Source organism: Dipodomys spectabilis, unplaced genomic scaffold, assembly GCF_019054845.1.
Source record: "Dipodomys spectabilis isolate Male_0828 unplaced genomic scaffold, ASM1905484v1 ptg000024l, whole genome shotgun sequence".
Taxonomy (NCBI): domain Eukaryota; kingdom Metazoa; phylum Chordata; class Mammalia; order Rodentia; family Heteromyidae; genus Dipodomys; species Dipodomys spectabilis.
The window spans coordinates 12,646,786-12,670,629 of NW_024870701.1; the positions used below are offsets into that span (position 1 = coordinate 12,646,786).

The 23,844-nt window shown below is 39.4% G+C and overlaps 1 protein-coding gene across 1 annotated transcript in view; it reads left to right on the forward strand.

Annotated features, from left to right (window-relative positions):
- The first annotated feature begins 20,541 nt into the window (after positions 1–20,541).
- Positions 20,542–23,844, forward strand: part of Mep1b (meprin A subunit beta) — a 30,668-nt gene continuing 27,365 nt past the window's right edge. Inside the window, exon 1 of the mRNA XM_042674999.1 lies at positions 20,542–20,589. Within this exon, the coding sequence (XP_042530933.1) occupies positions 20,542–20,589 (48 nt within the window). The remainder of the gene's footprint in view (positions 20,590–23,844) is intronic.

A 23,844-nucleotide genomic window follows, 5' to 3' on the forward strand; every position in this document is an offset into this window, starting at 1 on the left:
GATGTGTGTCTAAAGTTTTGTCTAGAGGCATATATACAATTTAACTCTTAATACTGAAAGACACTTTAATATTGAAAAGATATCTTTTGCACTTTAAAAGGTAGATAGGTGAAAGCTACCACATGCTTATATTACTATTTGTTGGATTGTTTTTTCTTTGTTTTGTTTTGTGTTGGTCATGGGGCTTGAACTCTGGGCCTGGGCGCTGTCCTTCAGCTCAAGGCCAGCACTCTACCACTTGAGTGACAAGGCCACATCCGTTTTTCTGGTGATTTATTGGAGAAGAGTCTCATGGGACTTTCCTGCCCAGGCTGGTTTTGAACTGTGATCCTCACATCTCAGCCTCCTAGGATTATAGGCATGAGCCACTGGTGCCCAGCTTGTTATGTATTTTTTCATAACCTGTTTTCAAATCTGTTTCAAATATTAAACATTATAAAGCTCTTCTATAAAGTGTTTAGGCAGCAAAATTTTAAGACCTGTTAAGCAAAAAGTTAATTGGTTAATAAACACCTTATGTAGAAAAATTGCCCTTTTTAAGTAGGAGTATCTTAGGGTTCAAGAGTATTGCCAAATACATCATCCTAACTTACTGAGCTTCTTGGTTAAGCATATGTAACAAGATTTAGAAGAGGAACAGGGACTTGGGGGAAGTAGATATTACAACCCACATCTATACTCTAGCCTAATAGCAGTTGTCCTGTCTTGGGATTTAAAGAGGGCAATCACTGCACTACTGGCCACCGAGCTCAGACTATCTTAGAATTAGCTGTATAACAAGTATTCTTTCTTTTGGTAGTTGGGATTGAATTCAGAACCTTGCCTGTGGTAATAAGCATGTGCTATACTGATATGTTATACATTCCAGTTCCTGTATAACAGGGTTCAGAAGAGTACAATAATGGAAAGGACTTGGTGATGGTGCATGCCTGTAATCCCATCCCTAAGAAGGTTGAGACTGTTTGAAGCCAGCCTGAGGTAATAGAGTGAGACTCTGGAAGGAGGACATGAATCAAGATGCATTATGCCCATAAACTAACGTGTTGAATTGAAATCCCTTTGTACAACTACATAAAGATAATAAAATTAAGAAGAAACCAAGAACTACACAGTAGATTTTTCTTTATGGATCATTTTATCCATATATCTATATATATTACTATATCTAGATTTAGATTATTTTTGAAAAATAAAACATTCTTACTGTGAAATATGGAGATCTGTTTGGGGGAAATAAGTTTTTTCTTGATTTTTTTTATTATAATACCATAAAACAACCAAATCTTGTTAAATTGAACTTACTAGGGAAGGCTATTATGAAATATATTAAGTATGTAATAATGCAGTATACACACATATATGTGAAAGAGATACAGGGTTTCATTAAGTAGTTCATGCTGACCTAGGTTCCACCACCTATGTGCTGGAAGTACAGGCGTGAACCAATCCATACATGCTGCATGAACAGTAATTTTTTATTTTGTTATTTTTGTCTCCATTTCCTGGAGTTCATTTCAATAAACATATGATCAGAGGCATGTAGGCATTGTACGTTGAACAGTATATTTTAAATTGTATTTTTTCTTTCTCAGTGATTTGTGTCCTATAATAAACTTTCAAACTTGGTATTTATGAGTAAGATTAATGAACATCACAACTGTTGACAGTCACTACTCATAAACATTAGGCTTAGTTCTTAAAATTCTTAAGCTGGATGCCAGTGGCCTATGCCTGTAACTACTCAGGAGGCTGAGCTCTGAGGATCACAGTTCAAAGCTAGACCAGGCAGAAAGGTCATACTACTTTTATCTCCACTTAACTACCCAATTGTGGGAAATGGAGCTGTGGCTCCAAGTGATAGAGCAGTAGCCTTGAGCACAAAAGTGGAGACACAGCATCCAGGCCCTGAGTTCAAGCCCCAGGGCTGACACATAAAATATTCTTAAGTAGATTTTATAAAGTTCCTTCAATCTCCCCACGCCCTCAAGGCTAGCACTCTTATCACTTGAGTCACAGCTCTACTGTGGGTGGTTAATTGAAGTCTCAGACTTTCTGACTACTGACCAGGCTGGCTTCAAAATTTGATTCTCAGATATCAGTCTCCTGAGTAGCTAGGATAACGGGTGCAAGCCACCAATGCATACATTACTTGTACAAAGGTGTTTCATTGTGATTTTTTTTCCCATGCATGCATTAGTATACTTTGATTAAATTCAGTCCCACTTACCTCTTCATACATTCACTTTAAAATATAATAGTGCCTTTGGGTGCACTTACTTAAATCTTAGCACTTTTTGCTTTGTTTTGATCATTATTTCCCCATGTGGTCATTTTTTCAGTCACAGGGTGCAAGTCCAAGGCTACATTGATCCATTTAAGCAATATTAAATCATTTGTGGCAGTGTAATATTAGATCTGGCAGTGGCTCAAGTGGTAGAATGCCTGTTAAGTACAAAGCAAACCCCAGGGCAATCACAAAAATAATTAAAAATCACTTGTGAAAGATGCAGTGAAATACTGAGGATTCAAGAATTTTTAAAGATGTGGTCCCCACAGGATTTTAAGTTTGTGGCTAGATTGGGCTCTGTTACTACACCTTATCTCGAAGGAGTGGGGGGTGCGGGGTGGGGAGGGGGAGGGGACCGGAGAAGGTAGATCTATTGAACAAAATTTTGGGGGGAGGTCGGTTGAGGGGCATGAACTCTGGGCCTGGACACTGCCCCCGAGCACTTCAGCTCAAGGCTAGCACTCTACCACTTGAGCCACAACATCACTTCTTGCTTTTTCCCTTCCTTCCTTCTTTCCTTCCTTCCCTCCCTCCCTCCCTCCCTCCTTTCTTTCTTTTGTTTCTTGGGTTTTTTTTTTGGTCAGTCATGGGGCTTGAGCTCTGGGCCTGAGCACTGCCCCTCAGCTCTTTAGCTCAAGGTGAGTGCTGTACCACTTGAGCCACAGTGTCACTTCCAGTTTTCTGGTGGTTAATTGGAGATGAGTCTCACAGACATTCCTCCCCAGGCTGGCTTTGAACTGTAATCCTCAGATCTCACTCAGCCTCCTTAGTAGCTAGGATTACAGGTGTGAGCCACCCGTGCCCGGCCTGGCTTTTCTTACTGTACAGAACTTAAGAGCAGTTAAAGGCTGAATGTGAACTACAGGACACTGATAAAATCAGATGAGTTGCAGCCATTCAGTATTAAGGAAGGATGTTTCAGCTCTATGGGCAGTAATGATGTACTATGTTGAAAATGCAGACAGCAATATGAGCAGTTGGTGCCCAGATCAAGAAAGGTCATACCTGGAATCCTATGAAACTCTTTGTTCATTTTTCCAGTCCCAGCTCACCACTGTCTGTAACTTCTTGTGCTAAATGTTTTTGTCTACTTTTTATACTTAATAGAAGCACCCAGTAAATATTTTATCTTGGCTACTTTTGATTTACATTGTTTTGAGATTTTTTTTGTATTAGATTTTTCTTTAAGTCTTTTTACTTCACTCAAGGCTGATACTCTACCACTTGAGCCACACCTTTACTCTGGCTTTTTGCTGGTTAATTGGAGATAAGCTTCTCGGGTATGTCTGCCTGGGCTGGCTCTGGAACCTAGATTCTTAGATCTCAGCCACTTCAGTGACTAGGATTACAGCTGCCACCACTGGCTAGTAACATCTTTTTTCAGAATAGGAAAGATAATTAATCTTAAAGTTATACTTGAGATTTGTATTGCAAAAACAATTTGTGTTGTATTGGCCCTGGGGTTGCCACATGTAGGTGAAAGCTGGTTGGTCTTCTTTCCTGTGTAGTAACTGAAAAGGCAGGTGAGGAGTCTAGCCAAACGTTTTTTTTTTTTCCCTGCGTTTCCCTGACCTTACCATCAGCCATGTTTCAGATATTTTCAAGGCATTTTGTAGTGTGTGTGTGTGTGTGTAAGTGTGTGTGTGTGTGTGTGTGTGTGTGTGTGTGTGTGACTGTTAGCCTGGGCTGGCTTTGAATTTGCTGAGGTATGAGAATCTAATAACTTTCTGCAATAAAGTTCAGTACTACTATAGAAACTAAAGTGAATGCAACAGATAAAAGGGGAAAGAGATGAGATTTGTTTTGATGATCCATAGGTTAATGCTTGTGTGGTTTTGGACAACATTCTTAGCCTATGGTTTGTGAGGATTGAAAGAATTAATATACAAAATGCTTGGGTTTGAATCTGCTTTCTTTATGGTTACACAATACCATTTTGCCTATTGCTTTTTATATGTGGCAGGTCCTGCTTCAGTTTTTATAAAGGTTTATTGGGAATGTTGGAAATTTTTTTTTTTTTTTTTTGTAGGCCATGAGGCTTGAACTCTGCGCCTGGGAGCTGTCCCTGAGCTCAAGGGGAGCGCTTTACCACGTACGCCACTTCCGGTACTACTTCCGGTTTTCTAGTGGTTAATTGGAGGTAAGAGTCTCATGGACTTTGCTGTCCGGGCTGGCTTTGAACTGCAATCCTCAAATCTTAGCCTCCTGAGTAGCTAGGATTACAGGTGTGAGCCCATCATGCCTAGCTGGAAGTTTTTTTTCTTGCCATTTAAGACAACAAAACCTAAATGGTTATTAGTTGCTATACTGTTGTTACCTAAATGGTTATTAGTTGCTATACTGTTGTTCCAGCTTTTGTAGGTAGATCTGAGATATTGAAAATTAGTGCTTTTGGAAAACTAAGCAAGATAGAAGAAGCACCTGATGCCTTGTTTGTTTGGTTAGTGACACATTGCTTATCTGTGCCAAGAGGAGTTTGGAGTTAGGAAAGTTGCAGAAAGACAGCAAGGCTGCTTAGAGTACATATATCTATATATGTATGTGCCACAAGGTGGCAGTCTATGTCTATACCCATAGAGCCTTTGGAGATAGCAGCTTGTAATAGGCCCAAGGAGAATAGGAAGCCAGGTTTATTGGGGCCAAGAGAACTGGGAAGGGAGAAAGACTGTGATATGCTGCACATATCTTCACAATTGAGTTTTACATGTGAAACAGGGCAGGTGCACGCATGCAGAGTCAAGTTTCACCCAATGCACAATTCATGAGTCTTGCTCTCAAGAAACATTAGCCCCAGAGTGGTCTGCTATATAGGAATGGCTGGTTGCTTCCTATGGTCACTCTCCCCCCCAGTATGCTTTCCAATATGCTTTCATAGACCAGTTAAGGACTTACCAAGGGTAATTTTATTTGCTTGTCACCCAACACATTCACCTTAGAATCTCACCCTCCTACAAATTGCTACTCTATTTCACTTATTAAAAGACATGTATAGGGCTGGGAAGGTGGCTCAGTGGTAGAGTGCTTGCCTTTCATACATGAGGCCCTGGGTTTGATTCCTCAATACCACATAAGCAGAAAATCCAGAAGTGGTGCTGTGGCTCAAGTGGTAGAGTGCTAGCCTTGAGCTGAAGGACTGAGGGACAGCACCCAGGCCCAGAGTTCAGGCCTCATCACCACCAACAACAACAACAAAAATGAATATATTTTAGATTATAATCATTTTATAACAATATGTAATACATACTGATTCATGAGGAGAGGGCAGTGTTTTCTCACACAGCTTAACTGAACTGATGGGAAATAGAGAAAAAAATACCTGGAAAATGGGAGGTGTGGACAGAGTATTTGAGCCAACATTCACCATAAGCCTGGCACTGGTGGCTCTTGCCTGGAATCCTAGCTACTCAAGAAGCAGAGACCTAGGGAATACCAGTTCAAGGTGAGTCTAGTATAGAAGTCCTCAGACTCCATTTCCAAAATAACCAGCAAAAGGTCAGGGTGGAGATGTGGCTCAAGTGGTAGTGTACAAGTCAAGCAAGCATGGGGCACTGAGTTCAAACCTCAATATTATCATTAGCAAGAAGCCCAAATGCCAAACACTGAGCTATGAGCGTTTACCAGAATGATTTGAAAGACATGTTACTTACAGTAAGTTATGTATACACTACTTTAAACTATAGCACTTGGTTGAAAACTATGGAGTGGGGGAGGAGGACGGGGGCAAAGGTGTCTTATCATCCTGTTTTCAAGGAACTTATCACATTGTAGATAAAGATAGTAGGTCTATAGCTTTTACCTCGGCACAGAAAAGATAAAAAGTGTAGAATCTCTGGAGGGAGGAAGTCTTCATGCCCGGAATTGGAGTTTGCCTGGACTTTGAAAGCTGAAACAGGCAAGATAATAAATGGACAAGTGTTCCTCCTATATACGTCCAGGAGACAGGAAGGTGTACTCAGGACAGAGTAAGGCAGCCAAAGTAGACAGAACAGAAAGTTATTCAGGGTGTGGTGGGTGAGATAAGAAAAATTCCTGAATGAGGCAGCTCTAGGACTCCTGGAAGCCAAGACTAAAGAGTTTGTTCTTGGCCTCAGAGGAACCTTCTGGTTCCTCTGGTACAAAGACCTCTGGTCTTTGTCTTTGTACAGGGTAACACCTGGTAGAGGATAAACTTTGGAAATCTTATGTAGGGTATATTAGTATGGATATTATTAAATTTTAGTTTTTTTGTGTGTTAAAAATAGCATCTAGCTGGGCACCAGTGGCTTCTGCTTGTAATCCTCGCTACTCGGGAAGCTAAGATTGAGGATCATGATTCAAAGCCAACCCTGGGCAAGAATAAAAGAAGTCTGAGAGAACTCTTATTTCCAATTAACCACAAAAAGCAAAAAGTGGCACTGTGGCTCAAGTGGTAGAGCACTAGCTTTGAACAAAAGAGCTCAGGGACAGCACTCTGGCCCCAAATTCAAGCCCTAGTACCAGCACATATACATAAAAACATAGCATCCAAATACTATAAAATACAACCTGTGGCTACCATGTACATATAAATGTTTATTAGTCAACAATTTGTCACATAAATTGAGTGAGTAAAGTAGTTGCTCCATGCTTATTTGCAGACTGAGTGAACGCAGTGTGGGGAGGAGAGGATGCCTGGCATCTGGGGGAGGAGGGACGGAAGGGAGAACTTTATCGAGGTGTCATCTGGTTTGGTTCAGTTCAACAAATATTTGTTGAGTAGATATTAATGGGCTAAGTGTTTGCTGGTTGCTAGGAAAATGAAAAGAAGAAGGCAGGTTTGTTAATCTAGCAGAAAGAAACAAGACCTGAGAAAAGGGGATAAAAATCAGCTTCAAGCTAATCAGAAATAATAGAGACTTTCAAACTGAGGGAAAACATCGCCAGGGCAAAAACCAGCATAATGGATCAGCAAGGGATTAAGCCATCCTATTTATAACGCAATTAAGAAATGTATACAGAATTTTCTACGTGAAGCTTTTTTTTTAATCTGGATATTAATTTGGTTCCATGATAGCCACCTCTACCCTTTTGAGACATGGCTTCACTATGCAGCCTGCGCTGACCTTAGACTCATGATCTTCTTATCTCAGCCTCCCAAGTCCTGGAATTACGCGTATGTGCTACCACACTCAGCCACATCTGTCCCTTTTGGTCTTAAAATACGTACCTCAAGGATAAATGGAGATTTGGGGACAACTCCTGTATTGTTCCCTTAAACTTGCACAATCTGGCTTCTATTCCTAAATATTTTTGGAAATTTCTCCTGTCTCCTCTGCTTCTAATGTTAGCTTTTTCTTTTATTCATCCTGTAAGCGGGCATGAAATAATTTATCTAAAATAAAAAGCTAACTCAGGAATTGTGGAATATGCTGGTAGTACTAGCTACTCAGGAAGGATCATATGAGCCCTGAAGTTTGAGAATAACTTGGGTGAGCCGGGTGCTGGTGGCTCAAGTGGTAGAGCACTCGCCTTGAGCAGAAGAGCTTCAGGGATATTCTGTGTTCAGCATTAGTTTCTCTTCCAGAATCCACTACTTTGTCCTTATACATATATAGTCTTTCTGTACTAGAATTTCCTTTCTTTCTTTCTTTTTTTTTTTTTTTGGCGGGGGGATCTGGTCGTGGGGTCTGAACTCTGGGCCTGGGCGCTGTCCCTCAGCTCTTCAGCTCAAGGCTAGCGCTCTACCACTTGAGCTACAGTGCCACTTCCTGCTTTTTTCTTTTTTGCTTATGTGGTGCTGAGGAATCGAACCCAGGGCCTCATACATGCTCTACCACTGAGCCACCTTCCCAGCCCATCTTTTCTTTTCTTTCTTTCTTTCTTTCTTTTGTCCTTTCTTTCTTTCTTTCCTTCCTTCCTTCTTTCTTTCTTTCTTTTTTCTTTCTTTCTTCCTTTCTTTCCTTTCTTCCTTCTTTCCTTCCTTCCCTCTTTCCCTTCCCCCTCTTTCCCCCTCCTCTCTTTCCCTCTCTTATTTTCCCTTCCCTCCCTCCATCCCTTCCTTCTCCTTCCTTCCTTCCTTCCTTTCTTTCTTTCTTTCTCTTTCTTTCTTTCTTTCTTTCTTTCTTTCTTTCTTTCTTTCTTTCTTTCTTTCTTTCTTTCTTTCTTTCTTTCTTTCTCTCTCTCTCTCTTTCTTTCTTTCTTTCTCTTTCTTAATTTCTTTTTCAAATTTTATTGTCAAGCTGATATACAGAGGGGTTACAGTTGTGTAGTAAGGTGGTAAGTACATTACTTGTCAAACTTGCTACTCCTACCCTCATTTTTCTCCCACTTTCCCTCCCTCCCAACCCATGTACTAGAATTTCTTCATTCTGACTTTCCTTTGTGTAAAAGTCTAAGGTCCTTCCCTTAACTCTGCCCTGCTAGTTCCAGATGCTACAAAATTCCAGATGCTATAAAATTTTGGTCTTTTTTATTTTTATTTTTTGTCTGTTGTGGAGCTTGAAGTCAGGGTCTAGGTGCTGTTCCAGAGCTCTTCCACTGAATGCTAGTGCTCAACCACTTTGAGCCACAGCTCTACTGGTAGTTTTCTGGTGATTAATTGGAGAGAAGAGTCTCACACACTTTCCTGCCTGAGCTAGCTTTGAACCATGATCCTCAGATCTCAGCCTCCTGAGTAACAAAGATTATGGATGTGAGCTACTGGTGCCCTGAATCTTTTTGGTTTGTTAAAGTGAGTGTGTATGTAAGACCTTAACATCATATATCAATAACCCATTATTTGTTCACTAGTCTACTTTTTGAGCCAGTCTTTATACGTATCTTTGGTTGGTCTCAAATTATCAGTCCTCTTTTGTCAGCCCCCTGAGTGCTGGAATTATAGATGTGCACCACCGTGCCTAACTTCTTACTGGTTTTAAATGTCATCTTCATAATGTAGTGGATTTTTATATTTTGTTCGGTTTTGAGGATTTATTTTATTAATCTATCAATTCCTGAGTTGTTACTGTATTTATTACTAATTTCAAGTGGCTTTTAATATCTATCAGGAAGAAAAGTCTCTTCCTTTCCTGACAGTCTTATCTGTCTTTTTCAAAATATTTGGTACTAATTTTTGATGTTCATTTCTGTATTTCTAGAGAATTATTTTTTCCAAGTTCTCATCCTTCAAAAATGTTTTGATTGAAATTGAACTGTAGGGCTGGGAATGTGGCTTAGTGGTAGAGTGTTTACCTAGCATACATGAAGCCCTGGGTTCGATTCCTCATACCACATAAACAGAAAAAAAAAACCAGAAGTGGCGCTGTGGCTTAAGTGGTAGAGTGCTAGCTTTGAGCAAAAGAAACTCAGGGACAATGCCTAGGCCCTGAGTTTAAGCCCTAGGTCTGGCAAAAAAGAAAGAAATTGAACTTTAATTATAAGTATCTTTACAATTATAAGTAACTTTATAATAATAATAATAGTCCCTGTTTTCACTGTATTTGATGTTGGTATAATTTGGGGAGGGGAAGGGAAAAAAACAAATTGTCTAAATAGGGATACAGGTGGACCCATTGCAACAATGAGATGTACAAGATGTTATGTCAAAAAAGGAACTTTACAACTTTGGTGGGGGGGGCAGGCAGGATGGGGCGGGGAGGATGGGAAGGGATGGGAAGGGGAAACAAAGGAGGAGGCAACAATGCTTGATAAGAAATGTACTCATTACCTTGCTCATGTAATTGTAACCCCTCTGTACAGTATTTTCACAATAAAAAGTAATAATTTTAAAATATAATTTTTGTGGGTGAGTGTGGTAGGTACATGCCTGTAATTCCAGTTACTTGGGAAATGGAGTTAGGAGAATCAGATCCAGGGCTGGCTCTGAGCCAATATACTAGGTCCTGTTTGAAAAATAAACTAAACTGGGGGTGAGGGGGTATGCTAAATATTACCCAAGTGCCAGAGTGCTTGCTTAGCATGCATGAGTATCAAAAAAAAGATTGTTTTGTTATTATAAAGTCAGAAAGAGTAGAGTAGAGAGTCAGCAACTGGGAGTAGGCAAACAGAAACGGGCATGGCAGTTTTTTCTCCCCAGTGTAATGTTACTACTCAAGGAGATGAAGGCACAGTTTCTGGAGGGTTTTTAGAAAACTGGACATGCATCATTTCTGAGAGTAAAAAGGTCTTTCCTAAACATAAGTATATGGGCATGTACACTGCCTCAATATAGTCTCTCCCATGAAAAGATTGTGTATATTTTTATAATTCTTCTTTTAAAATTATTTGGCTGTAAATTTTAATATTTTATTATGTTTTTGTTTTTAATTTTTTTCTAATGTTATTATAAAGGCAGTGTACAGAGGTGTTATGTTACGTAACTCAGGTAAAGAGTACATTTCTTTTTGAACAATGTCACCCCTTTCCTTGCTCTTCCCAATTTTTCCCTCCTGTCCCAACAAGTTGTATAGTTCATTTCAACATAGTATCTAGTGAGTATCACTGCTGCTTTTGTTCATCTTTTGTCCCTCCATTTCTGTGGCCCCTTTTAACTTCCCAAAGACAAACAACAAAAAGAAAACAAAAACAGCAATGAAGAAAAAAAACCTCATTTCCATTTCCCAGAGTTCATTTTGATAAATATTATTTTATATGATCAGATGCACAGGTACAGTGCCTTTGTGTTTCTCTCCTTAAGAATATCTTCCTTTGCTTATTGTCTTTTTTTTTTTTAAATCATGTTTACTTGAGATTTCTTCCAAAATGAGAACCATCTGATCTGATTTTGTTTTCAACTGTAAAAATATGTATGAATATTAAATGTAACAACCAATGAATCTGACATATGATCCTTGGCAGAATGTTTAATTAGACATTTATTGATTTTTGTCTCTGTAACTTTATTTCTAGTTGAAAGCAAATAATTTCCCTTGCTAGGCCTGTCTCAGGCATTTCTGTAGACAGCATTGTTCACACTCATTGGCCCTGGGCCCTGTTTCTATGGTGCTAATGGATAAAGCAGCTTGCCCAACATCCTCTGCCTTGATGGTTTGGACTGCTTCCGGGAACTGTCAGGAAAACACAGCCTTCCCCTTCATAAGAATTCAGTGCAGTGTCTGTCCAGGGAAGAAGGGCTCACTGGAAAGAGGCAGCTTTCACCCTAACACTTTTGGCCCATGGAGTTCTTTGTTAGTCTAATGAGGCTCATTATGCTGATTTCTTCTCAGAACAATATTTTAAAAGCACTAAATAAAATACAGAGGAGAACCGATTATATTGAAATACTATTGGCAAAGGAATAATTTTTAAAAATATAGTAGCACATGTGTTCATTGATTCATGTATTAAATGGCGCCAACTAGCTGTAAGCCTAGATACTACCATAATTTCGAGGTAGCAAATTGAGTATAAACAATATTTTGAGATTTCAGACTTACTGTGATTTTTTTTTGTGTGTGAAAACATATGTGTCTATTGTTGACAAGGTCACAGGTGCTTGCTATGACTTGTTGACTGTTTTCATAAGGAAGAACAATGCTACATTGTAGTGACAGCTTAATAAAAATTGGATGTAATTGTATATCCTCTCTAATTCACAGAAGCCCATGAATTCTTTCTGACTCTGGACTCCCAAGTTAAATCAAGGGGGAATGAGTGGTTCCTCTCTCATCAGAAGTCATTATCATGAGAGGATTTTACATACGCAATGATTCTTAAGCCTGATGAAATGGATTCGGAACCTGAATTCTTGGATCCCTGAGTCCCCAGCACCACAGTTTTCCCCACTCTTCTGAGAGGAAAGTAAATGTTCTTCACAGCCTCACATTTGCTATGCTAACAGTGCTTTGCAATCTTCAGTTCAAAGCCAGAGAGCTGTGACTGTGGATTGTGCATCCAAATGGTTCTGATGCTTCTCTCTGCAGGTACTTGACCTTAGGAACCACCTTCCTCACCCCCCCCCCCCCCGCCCCCACTACTGGAGATCAGTCCCTCATCCACACTAAGCAAGTACATCTTATCACTGAGCTACATCTTGGTCATGAAGTTTTAAGTTTACTCTACAATTTAATCTTTACTTCATATTTCACACCAAACCACCCACCAACTCACCTTCTCATTCATATGCGCAAACATGTAACCATACATTTAATAAAGATATTGTGCTGAGGAGGAAAGTTTTGTGATGATAGAGAGACACCATTGGAAGGAGGAGGGGGAAGGAAAAGTTATGGATGGAGTGAATATAATGAGTACAATATATATGTTTTTACATACTCTATGCATACTATATATAGTATATAAGTGATTAGTATATCTGATATATATATATATATATATATATATATAGAGAGAGAGAGAGAGAGAGAGAGAGAGAGACACCATTGGAAGGAGGAGGGGGAAAGGGCAATATATATGCATTATGTTTATATACTATGTATATATAATATATATCATATATGCATATAAGGATAGTATAATGAAACCCACTAAAACTTTAAAAGGAACAAGAGGAGGGAGAAGGATAGGCTAAGAAAGAGTAATATATACAAGCTGGGCAGTGGTGGTTCATACCTGTAATCCTAGCTACTCAGGAGGTTAAGATCTGAGGCTGGAGGTTCAAAGCCAGCTGGGCAGAAATGTCGGAGAGACCCTTATCTCCAATTAACTACTCAAAAATGGGAAGTGAAACAGTAGATCAAAGTGGTAGAACGTTAGCCTTGAGCAAAAAACATTGGAGACAGTGCCCAGGCCCTATGTTCAAGCCCTACAACTAGCAAGAAGAAAAGAAGGAAAGAAGGAAGGAAGGAAGGAAGGAAGGAAGGAAGGAAGGAAGGAAGGAAGGAAGGAAGGAAGGAAGGAAGGAAGGGTAAAATAGGTTAGGCGCCAGTGGCTCATGCCTATAATCCTAACTACTCAGGAGGCTGAGATCTGAGGATTTAGTTTAAAGCCAGCCCAGGCAGGAAAGTCTGAGACTCTCATCTCCAAGTAACCTCCAGAAAACCAGAAGTGGCGCTGTAACTCAGAGTGTTAGAGTTTTAGCCTTGAGCACAAAAGCTTAAAGATAGCACCCAGACCCTGAGTTCAAGCCCCCATGACCAAAAAAAAAAAAAAAAAAATTGATCAAAGTACATTTATTTTGTAAGCACCACAATGAATCCCCTTTGTTTAGCTAATTTATGCCAATAAACAATTTTAAAAGGAGACTATGCTGTAAGAATGTGTAGAATCTATAGCTTGTTTCCCTCTTCAATTCATGGCCTCATATGAGGAAATGGCTAGATTAGTGCCAAAGATCCTCTATATTGGGGTCAGCTCAGAAGTTTCTGGCATAATTAAAACAGATCAAGTCATTTGTATGTGAAATATGCAGGTTATGTTTGGCTTCTGACTCTCAGGTCTGAAATGTTTAATACTAATGATAGCATTGCCTCTGTAACTGTGGCCATGATTTCTATGATAGTTTATTTCTCTCTCTCTTCTCTTAGGTGAAGATGGAGCAGCAGTCTGTACTTTGTTTTGTCAGAAAGATAAAAAAGAAAAAAAACCACTGTCCTCATTCTTCATTCTTGTGTGTTCTGGGCCTTGGAATAAACCTTCAGAATGCTCCAACTTCATGGAAACACTTCTAATGGACTCTTCAACTCAGAAGCAAATATTTTTCTTTCCCTTTAATTATTACTGAAACCAGCTGTGAGTCACATCTCACCTGTCCATGTTCACCTTGCCTTTCTGGCCACTCAGAGCAAAGTCAACAACTTGAACACCCACAGCAGCACCTGTCAAAGCAGAAGTCCTGTCCTAGAGCAGTTGAGTAATGTTATGGATCTCGTGTGCACTGGAAGAGGTGTCAGCTTCTCATCATCAAGGAGGGGATGGGAAAATCCAGGGTTTGTGACATCACCCCTATCACCAGCTTGCATCCATGGGCCCAGTGTATAGTGCACAGTTGTGGCACTCTCTCTTTCTCCTTACGCATAAGATCTATGGTAGCCCAGTAAACCTTGTCAAAAACAGGCAATCTGTTGTCTTTTCTAGGTGGATTAGTTAGAGAATCTTCTCAACTACTGTATGTTTGTTTGGGATAGGAACCCTGGCCAGTCTCAAACATGAGATATCCCTGCCTCAGATTCTGGAGTGCTGGAATTACAGATGTACCACACCATGCTTGGCTTCCCTTCCCCCTCTTCCCCCACATCCTTCCATGTGTCAAGAGCCACGCCATAGCAGGAAGTCTTGAAATGTGACATTTTCACCCTCCAAGACACCCATCTGGAAAATGTGGTTTAACAAAGTCATTGGCCTCCCTTTTAAAAGAACTTTCTAGACTGAGATACAGACAATGAACAAGGCTTTCTTTTCTGACTACTTGCCTGTACCTGTCTTACAACACGAATGAGACTGTGAGTTCTTAGCGTTCAATAAAATACATTTTCATTCAAAAATTAAATTTTGGAAAATTTTGCTACTAGGAACTTGACAGTTTCCCTAATAATTATAAACATTCCTGATGAGATGGGGTGGGGGCTATTAGCCAAGTGATTCATCTGATATGGGAGATCTGAATAATTCAGTAAACCTGGATTTTCCACAAGTCAGAGTAATAACACTCCAAAAATCACACCTGGCATAGGATCCATTCAAATGCAATAATATGAAAAGTTAACTGATGGAAAACTGCAGCCTGGTTAAGTTTGGGCATACTACTTAAGTAGGACACTCACAATGATTTAAAAGGTTTTGAAGATACCCTGCCCTTTTCACCTAATTCCTCCTTGACGCTCTATTTTCTTCTCATTCTGTAATCATGATGATATCTTGAATTTAATTCAGAGACAGCTGTAAGAACCTACTTGTCTTCTATTAAGCCAAATACCATGGCAAAACAATTTTTCTCATAATTTGTTTTATATGCACTATATTTTTCATTACAATATATTATTTATGTTAATATATAATAGTGTCTTTATAGCTTCTATTTTAATAAATTTTGCAATTTTGTGTTAATATCTAAAGACCTTAATATTGATTATGAATTAATAATAAAAATAAAAATTTTAACTTGAGAGAAAAATTTTTTGGTGTTCTTAGTAATTTATTTAGATACATATTTTGAATTGTTATCATAAAGATGATGTACAGAGGGGTTACTGTTTCATAAGTAAGGTAATGAGTAGCTAGGACAAAAGTCTGAGCTACTGATGCCCAGCTGTACATTTCTTTTTGGACAGTGTTACCCCTTCCTTTGCTCTATCCCAATTTTTCCCTCCCATCCCCACCCACAAGTTGTATAGTTCATTGTTATCAATTTTTTGGGAATGAAAATGGCCTCAGGACAAAATCATTAGGGGACTGTCAAGCTATTGGCAATGGTGGGAAATGTATCATAACAGGATGGGACAAGAGCCAGGCATATCCAGCAAAAGGTATAGAGATCTTTTGTATTAACTTAGACTTTGTGAAGTGAATCATGCATTTTAATCTTTTCCAATAATACATGGGATTAGAGTAGCCCAGGGTGAGTGCTACTGTGATTTCAAAGCTGACGCCCTGAGAAAAGTGGGAAGAAAGACTAGAGGTCTTTCAACTTTCCTTTGCTTTTATCCAGCAAATTTCCTCCTGCTAGATTCAGCTACTGCTTAAACAATGCCAATGACCTTCTTCTACCATAGAACACATGGGGTCAGATTCAAGTTTATCCCCTAAGGCAATGGCCTTATACCACATGTGTTCTCTTTCTCTTGTTACATGTGGGTAATATCACTTATACATATTTTGGAATGTATCTGTCATTCCTGGAGGCCTAAGTGACTTTCCTCAGAAGGCACACACTGTAAAACAAAAACAAAAACAGAACAAAATAACAAAGGTAAACCAAAAGTCCATGGCAGTAGAAAAGGAGCAGGATGATGTGTAGTGCTGGGCATAGAGAAGCTGCTACCTGCTAGTTTACCTTGATTAAACTTTCGTGATCTTCTATAAGGACACTATCCCAAACTGTCCTCTTAGTTGATCCAAATACCCACTGCTACTCACACATGCTTTAAAAAAATATTGATAAGTATTTTATAATTTTTTTGTTTTGTGTACATGTATGCCAGTGCTTGGGTTTGAACTCAGGATGTAGGCAGTGCCCCTGAGCTTTATTGCTAAAGGCTGGTGGTGTTCCCCTTGAACCATACTTCCAGATTTTTGCTGGTCATTTGAAGATAGGAGTCTTACTAACTTATGTGCCAAGGATGGCTTGGAATGGCAATCCTCAAATCTCAGTCTCTTGAGTAGTTAGGATTACAGCCATGAGCCACTGGCACTTGGCTTAAATCATTTTCTTGTTAGACTTTTTATTTAAGTTCACTGCCACAATGATTAAAAGGCAGAACATTTCCATATTCCCCCTTCCCTCACATGTGTAGTCCCCCCCCATCCCCTCCCCGCGTCCCCCGTTCCCCCCGCCCTGCCTTCCCTTCAACATGTTCTATGAGAATAGAGCATTTGTTAGAACTGATGAACCAATGTGGACATGTCATTGTTGCTCAGAGTTCCCAGTTCCCAGGAGGGTTCACTCTTGGTGATATAAATTCTATGGGTTTTGACAAATGTATGATGACATATATTGACCATTGTAGTGTACAGAATAGTTTCACTGTCTGTGCTCTGCTTGTTCATCTCGCCCTTGCCCTAACTCTTGGGCAAGCAGTCATTTTTTTTCCCTGTCTTCATAGTTTTGACCCTCTCCAGAATCTTTTATTGTTGGAATCATACTGTATGTAGCTTTTTCAAGCTGACCAATTTCATAATATGTATTCATGGTTTCTCCATGACTTCTTAAGCTTAATAACTCATTTTTTAGCACTAAATAATATTCTAGTGTCTAGAGGCACTATAGTTTTTGTTTATTTAACTGAAAAACATCTCAGTTACTTCCAAGTTTTTAGCAATTAGGCATGTTTAGGTTTTTGTGTGGCTGTAAGTTTACAGAGAGGTCCTATCTGAAAAAAAAAATAGCTAGTACAACTTAGTGCTGGTGGCTCATGCCTATAATCCTAGCTACTCATGAGGCTGAGATCTAAGGATCATGATTCAAAGCTAGCCCAGACAGGAAAGTCTGGAAGACTCTCATCATCAATTAACCACCAAAAGGCTGAAAGGGGGGCTGTGGCTCAAGTGATAGAGTGCTTAGCCTTGAGTAAAAAAGCGTAGGGACAGCGCCCTGGCCATAAGTTTAAGCCCCAGGACCAGCACACACACACACACACACACACACACACAGCCAGCACAAAGAAAGTAGGGCTGGAGTGGCTCTTCAGTAAAGCACCTGTCTAGTAAGTGTAAGGCCCTGCATTCATACTTACTACTGCAAAGGAAAAAAGCAACAACCCAACAACCAACCAAAAAACCACCACAACAACAAAAACAAAGAGACAACAAAAGTCCTTACTGTATTGTTATTTAAACTGTCTCATGTGATAACTCAATATCCCTGTGATATCTGAGTCTAGTTCTAATGTTCGCACTTCCTTTTCAAACTGTTCTTTGCATTGTTGCATATTTTGCAAATTTTTTCTTGCTAGTTGAACATAGGGTAGTGATGGTGGTGACATGCTCCGGGGAAATGTGCTCCAGTCCCATGATTAGGTCTCAGTGTTTTGGTGAGCTTGTTTCTTTGGACCATCAAGTTTATACTGTGTTTTCTTAGGTCCCTTGGCTCCATTCCTTAGCTCGGGCAAGATGGCTGGAGGGGACTAGAGTTGGCTTTTTCCTTTCCTTTTGGTGGAAGGTGGGGCTAACTGAAATTGGGTATTTTTCCTTTGCTTTCAGGTTAGTTATGTTCTTCAGGACATTAGGATCTGGTTAAATAGGTTTTCCTGAAAGCAGACATTATTAAGAAAAACATAATTGGCAGTTTTCATACTGGCTTCTTTCCTCCTTCTCTGAAGAATCGTGAGTGGATTTTTCTTTGATATCCACTGTGATATAGCTCACAATGGTGTGTTTCCTTCCCTTACCCAATGGCTGGTTCCTCCAGAAGTTGTCATCAAACCGACTAGTCCACACAGACCCTCTAGTAACTCATTGACTTCATTTCCATGATTCCCAGCCCAGATGTTGACTCCTTGCTACATTTCCCTCTCTCTTGTGATTGTGGACTTCAACTGTGGGTCTCTAATGTGGGGAGGCAGCAATTTGCTCAATAATCTTATTTCTTTTATGCATCTAAGAAGAGTTGGTGTATTTTTTAGTTTGCTCAGCTTTTAAATCTATTGGTAGGACAGAGTATGGACATCTGACCAGCTGGGCTAGAAACTGAAAGCCCTAAGAGTGACTTTTTAAGCTGGTAGTGTTCACATACCTAAGTATACCCTTGGGAAGCTCATCCTCCCTTCTTCCCTCCCTCCCCCGCTTTCTCTCTTTGATTTAAAAAAAAAATATATCTGGTTTGACCCAACAAAATGATCACAATGTGTGTCCAGGCAGCCCACACTGACACATTGCAAGAAGGCCTAGTTAGATCTTTCTAGATGACAATAAGTACAGCAATATGTGCTTTTATTGGCTGTCAGACTTCTCTGTCTGACAGAGACAATGAAGACAGTTTTTGGATGGATACTGAATTTCAGTAGTTTGTCCTCATTTCAACCAACATTTGCCTTATACTTAACCATGTGCCAACTAACTGGAATGCCAAAACTCAACAAGACGGGTTATTAGTTACTTGGGAGGGGCCGATGTGTAAATAAATAGATATGATCCTGAGTAAGGAATATCATACATACGTGTAATCACGATGCAGCAGAAGGGTGATTAATCTCTTCTTCCATGTGTTTGCAGGCATGATCTCCAGGGGCAGTGAACCTGGACTTAAGTTGGAATTAACAATTCCATGAAGTAGATATATTTATCAATCTGGGAGCAATCTCTAAGGTTACTATTTCCATTATAGAGCCAACCGGTACCCACTCTAGACCTGTTCCAACTTGGAGTAATTTCATAATAATAATAAACCAACTGAGTTAGAATCGGCGTGGCAGACTCTACACACCACCTAGAAAGCAGAAGAAAAGAAGTTCTTTACTAAGCCAAACGGTAGCATTTCCCCCATAATGCTCTTTTGTAGGCTGGCTCCTAACAGAAGAGATCTCTGTATAACATTGGCCCAGGTACCTGAAGTAAGGTTATCTTTCTTAGAGATTAAACTTTTCCTCACTGCCATAGTCAGATGAGTTCTTGAAATCTGAAGAGTTACTCCTGGTCCTTGGATATTTCCTTAGCATAGAAGCTATAGGACTATTAGCTGGAAGTATGGCAGAATGTTTGCCTGGAATGACAAAGCCCCAAGTGCAAATCCTGTACCATAAGAGTTGACTATTGTCTTTCATGCTTATTATGACTATAGTGGACCTTTGCCTTCAGCCTGGGGTGTGGCAGTCCAGTCAATTGTTTCAGGATGACAATATTGATGTACCATATGACTAATAGCTACCTCAAAAACAGGCAATCACCAAGAGTTTAAAAATAAAAGAAGTAAAAATAAATTAACTGTGAGTTAATTTCACATGTCAACTTGTTTGGGCTATAGTACCCAGATATTTGGTCAAACAGCAGTCTAAATGTTATTGTGAAGGTATTTTTCTTTTTTGTTTCTAGATGAGATTAACATTTCCTTCAGTGGACTTTGAGTAAAGCAAATTATCCTCCATACTGTGGGTGGATCCCACCTGATCATTTGAAAGGCTTAAGAGATAAAAGACAGGTACTAAAGGAAGCATAGTATCTGCCAGTCAGCTAACTGTCTAGGTACTCTGGCTGTCACTTCAACTCCTGCTTAGGTCTCTATTTTTCTCTACTCCCTCCAGCAGATTTTGGATTTGCCCATCACTACAGTCACGTGAGCTAATTCCTTATTACCTCCCTGCTTCTGTCTTTCTCTCTCCATATCCTACTGCTTTCTCATTAGAACTCTGGCTAATATAGTAATGTATCACAATTCTGAAAGTGGTGTAAAAGATGGTAGTCTTATCTGAGGGAGGAATTTGGACAATTTGTTTGAAAAATGTGATTTAGTCAGATCAGTACCAGGTAATGCGGATGTCATAGGAGCTCCCTTGGTTTTTCTTTTCTTTATTTTGTCTTTCATTTCTTTTAATTTTTATTAGATTTTATTTTATTGTGAAAATTCTGTACAGAGGGGTTATAGTTATAGTTACATGAGTAAAGCAATGAGTACATTTCTTGTTGAGCATTGTTATCTCTTCCCTTGTTGTCTTAAAAATTATTATTATTTATTATCTTTAACTAGTTGCACAAAGGGGCTTCAATTCAACATGTCAATTTATGAATGCATCCTGATCTCTCAGTCTTTAGTTAAGTGGGTATGTGTTCTCCTGGTTGCCCAAGGATTTCTGTAATCACTCCAAATTCTTTCCCTTTTTTTCTAGATTTATTTCATTAACATACCTGTACCTTTGTATAAGACTTCATGAAGAGCCTGTCCTGGAAAGTTCAGGCCATAACTTACATATACTTTTTTTTTTTTTTTTTTTTTGCCAAACCTGGGGTGTGAACTCAGAGCCTGGTTACTGTCCCTGAGCCTCTCTATGCTCAAGGCTAGCACTCTACCCCTTGAGCCACAGCACTACTTCTGCCTTTTTCTGTTTATGTGGTACTGAGGAATCAAACCCAGGACTTCATGCATGGTAGGCAAGCACTCTACCCCTAAGCCACATTCCCAGCCCATATATATATATTTTTTAAGGGAGATTCAAGTAAATGTGTCTTGTGAGAAGAACAACAGGAAGCCTTTTAAATCTCTTGTTGCAATCTCTATACTGATTTCTGTTAAAAGGCTTTTTACATTCATGGTCTGCTATCCTCAGTAATAGCATGTACTCATATTCTATGGGGACTTTTGAGAATCTTATTCCTAATGGCATAAGAGGACTTCTGAGAAACATATAAGTCCTATCATCTCAAGCACTAGGACAGAGAGACTCCAAATGCCTTAATGAAGCTTATAAAGGCTTTCCAGAATTACAATACAGAGACGGAGGATTGAGATATGCTTGACCAAACAAGAGTACCTACTGCAGTAGTCTCAATGACAACCTAGAAAAGAATGAAATATAAAGGTGTACATTTGTTATAGGCCAGTATATATTATAATCATTATATTATATATTATATAACTATATATAACTATGTATATAACTATAACTCTCTCTATATAAATGCATATAACTATAACTATATATATGAATAAAGCTATATATATGGTCAGCCTCAACTTTCCATGAGATTTCTAGTCAGGTTCAGACCTTAAATAGTTTAAATTAAATTCCAATATCCTAGGAACTGTTGCTTCCTGTTCTTCCTGCTTCCAACTTCAAATAACAGCTGCCTGTCTCAACGTAGTGATGAAGTCAGGCATTTCAGCTCCAAATTTCAGTTCACAAAATTAAATGGATGGGATCTGGGCTTGCTTTAGTACCACTTTACATTTTTGTAGCAGTAATTATTTAAGGTACTCATCCACATAGGAGGTAGAAAACGTAATCAGCCAATTCAGGATAAACCATTTTTCTCTTCAGGTTTGTGCTGCACATGCGCACACTGCTCCTGAAACATGAATTCGGGGCTTCAGCATTGTCCAGGAGCTTTTGTGCTCAAGCCTAGCGCTCTATCACTTACACTACAGCTTCACTTCCAGCTTTTTGGTGGTTAGTTGGAGATAAGAATCTCATGGACTTTCCTGCCAGGCTGGCTTCAGACTATGATCCTTAGATCTAGCCTCCTGAGTGGCTAGGATTACAGGTGTGAGCTGTCGACACCCAGCATGTGTGCCTTATCTTAATAGTCCCAAGAAACTGGGAAGAGCTCACCTGACTATATATTTGTGTGTGTGTGTGTGTGTGTGTGTGTGTGTGTGTGTGTGTATACACTTATATATATATTTCTAATATATATTTCTAATTATATTGATATATAATTAGCTTACATTAGTTAAATAGAAAGAAATTTTATTGTTATATTTCTCTATGTTTATTATATGTTCCAGTCAACCTAACCCCCTCTGCCATTCTCTTTTTCCCCACATCTGATCTTCATTTCATCTATCTTTGTAGGTAATGTTGGAGAACTAGTCTCTGGTCGTTTGTTGTCATCCTGGGAAATCTTCTATGGAGAGTTCCTTGTTTACACTCAAGTGGCTCTTCAGCCTTGGTGACTTGCTCTGATATATCTGTGCCACTTTTGGACCCAAAGCAGATATTTTCCCCCTAAGACATGCTCTCTTCTTTGTAGTGATGATGCTTCCCTGTAGCTCTAGCCAGGAAATAGTCATTCTAAACCTTGCCTTTTAACTCTCATCCTACCCTAAGAGACTGAGAATGGACTCTCTATATTCAAGAAGCATCCTACCTAACCAGCAATGGTGAACTTCCAGGCTGAGGACCATATAAGGCCTACAATGCATTTGATAAATGACAGGGCAAAGCCAGGTGCTGGTGGCTCACACCTGTAATCCTAGCTACTCAGGAGGCTGAGATCTGAAGATTGCAATTCAAAGCCAGCCCTGGTCGGAAAGTCTGTGGAACTCTTATCTCCAATTAACCACCAGAAGCTAGAAGTGAAGCTGTGGCTCAAAGTGGTAGAGTGCCAACCTTGAGCAAACAACAGATGAGGGACAGTGCCCAGTCCTGGAGTTTAAGCCCCATGAGGGACACACATGCAGACACACACAGAGACATACACAAATACACACAAAGACAGGGCAGACACATAATGCTTCTCATTGGCTTTCTGAAGCCATCTGGTTGTATGATAATTTTGTATGGCCTAAGAATGTTATAAAAATCCAAATGGACCTTGGTCCCAAACCGATTCCTCACTCCTGATGCCATGTGTCTTTTCCTAGCCTTTTGCTTAGCATAGAATTTAACACAGGGTGAGGCAAAGAGCAAGCTGGAGAAAGGGGAAGAAAAAGTGTAGCAAACAAATGAGCACTTCAATATTATTATTCTCTGTGTTAGATTTGTAGGGACTGAGTTAGTATGCCACAGTTAAGAGTGAGGAGAGGGGCTGGGAATAAGGTAGAGTACTTGCCTAGCGTGCATGATGCCTTGGGTTCAATTCCTCAGTACCACATAAACAAAAAAACCCGAACTGGTGCTGTGGCTCAAGTGGTAGCAGACTTCAGCAAATGAAGCTCAAAGACAGTGCCCAGGCCCTGAGTTCGAGCCCCAGGACTGGCAAAAAAAAAAGAGGGAGGAGAAATTAACAATATTTATTAGAAAATAAATGACCCTTTCTACCTTCTTCATCCTAACACTGTTAGTATTTACTTGGTGAGAGCTTTCAGGTGTAAGTCATTATTTTGCTCTTTTACATCTGAATTTCAAATATATTGATTCCTAGGCAAACAAATGGATTTTTTTTTAAAAAAAAAGACAAGGTTTTACTATATGTTACTCAACTTTCCAAGTTGAGGATTATAGTCATGCACCACCATACCCAGCTACATTAACAGATTTAATCATGAAATAAAATTGTGAACAGTCAATACATTTTATTAAATGAATAATGAATGACAAAACACAGTGGATATAACTGGATATAGTTATAGTAACAGG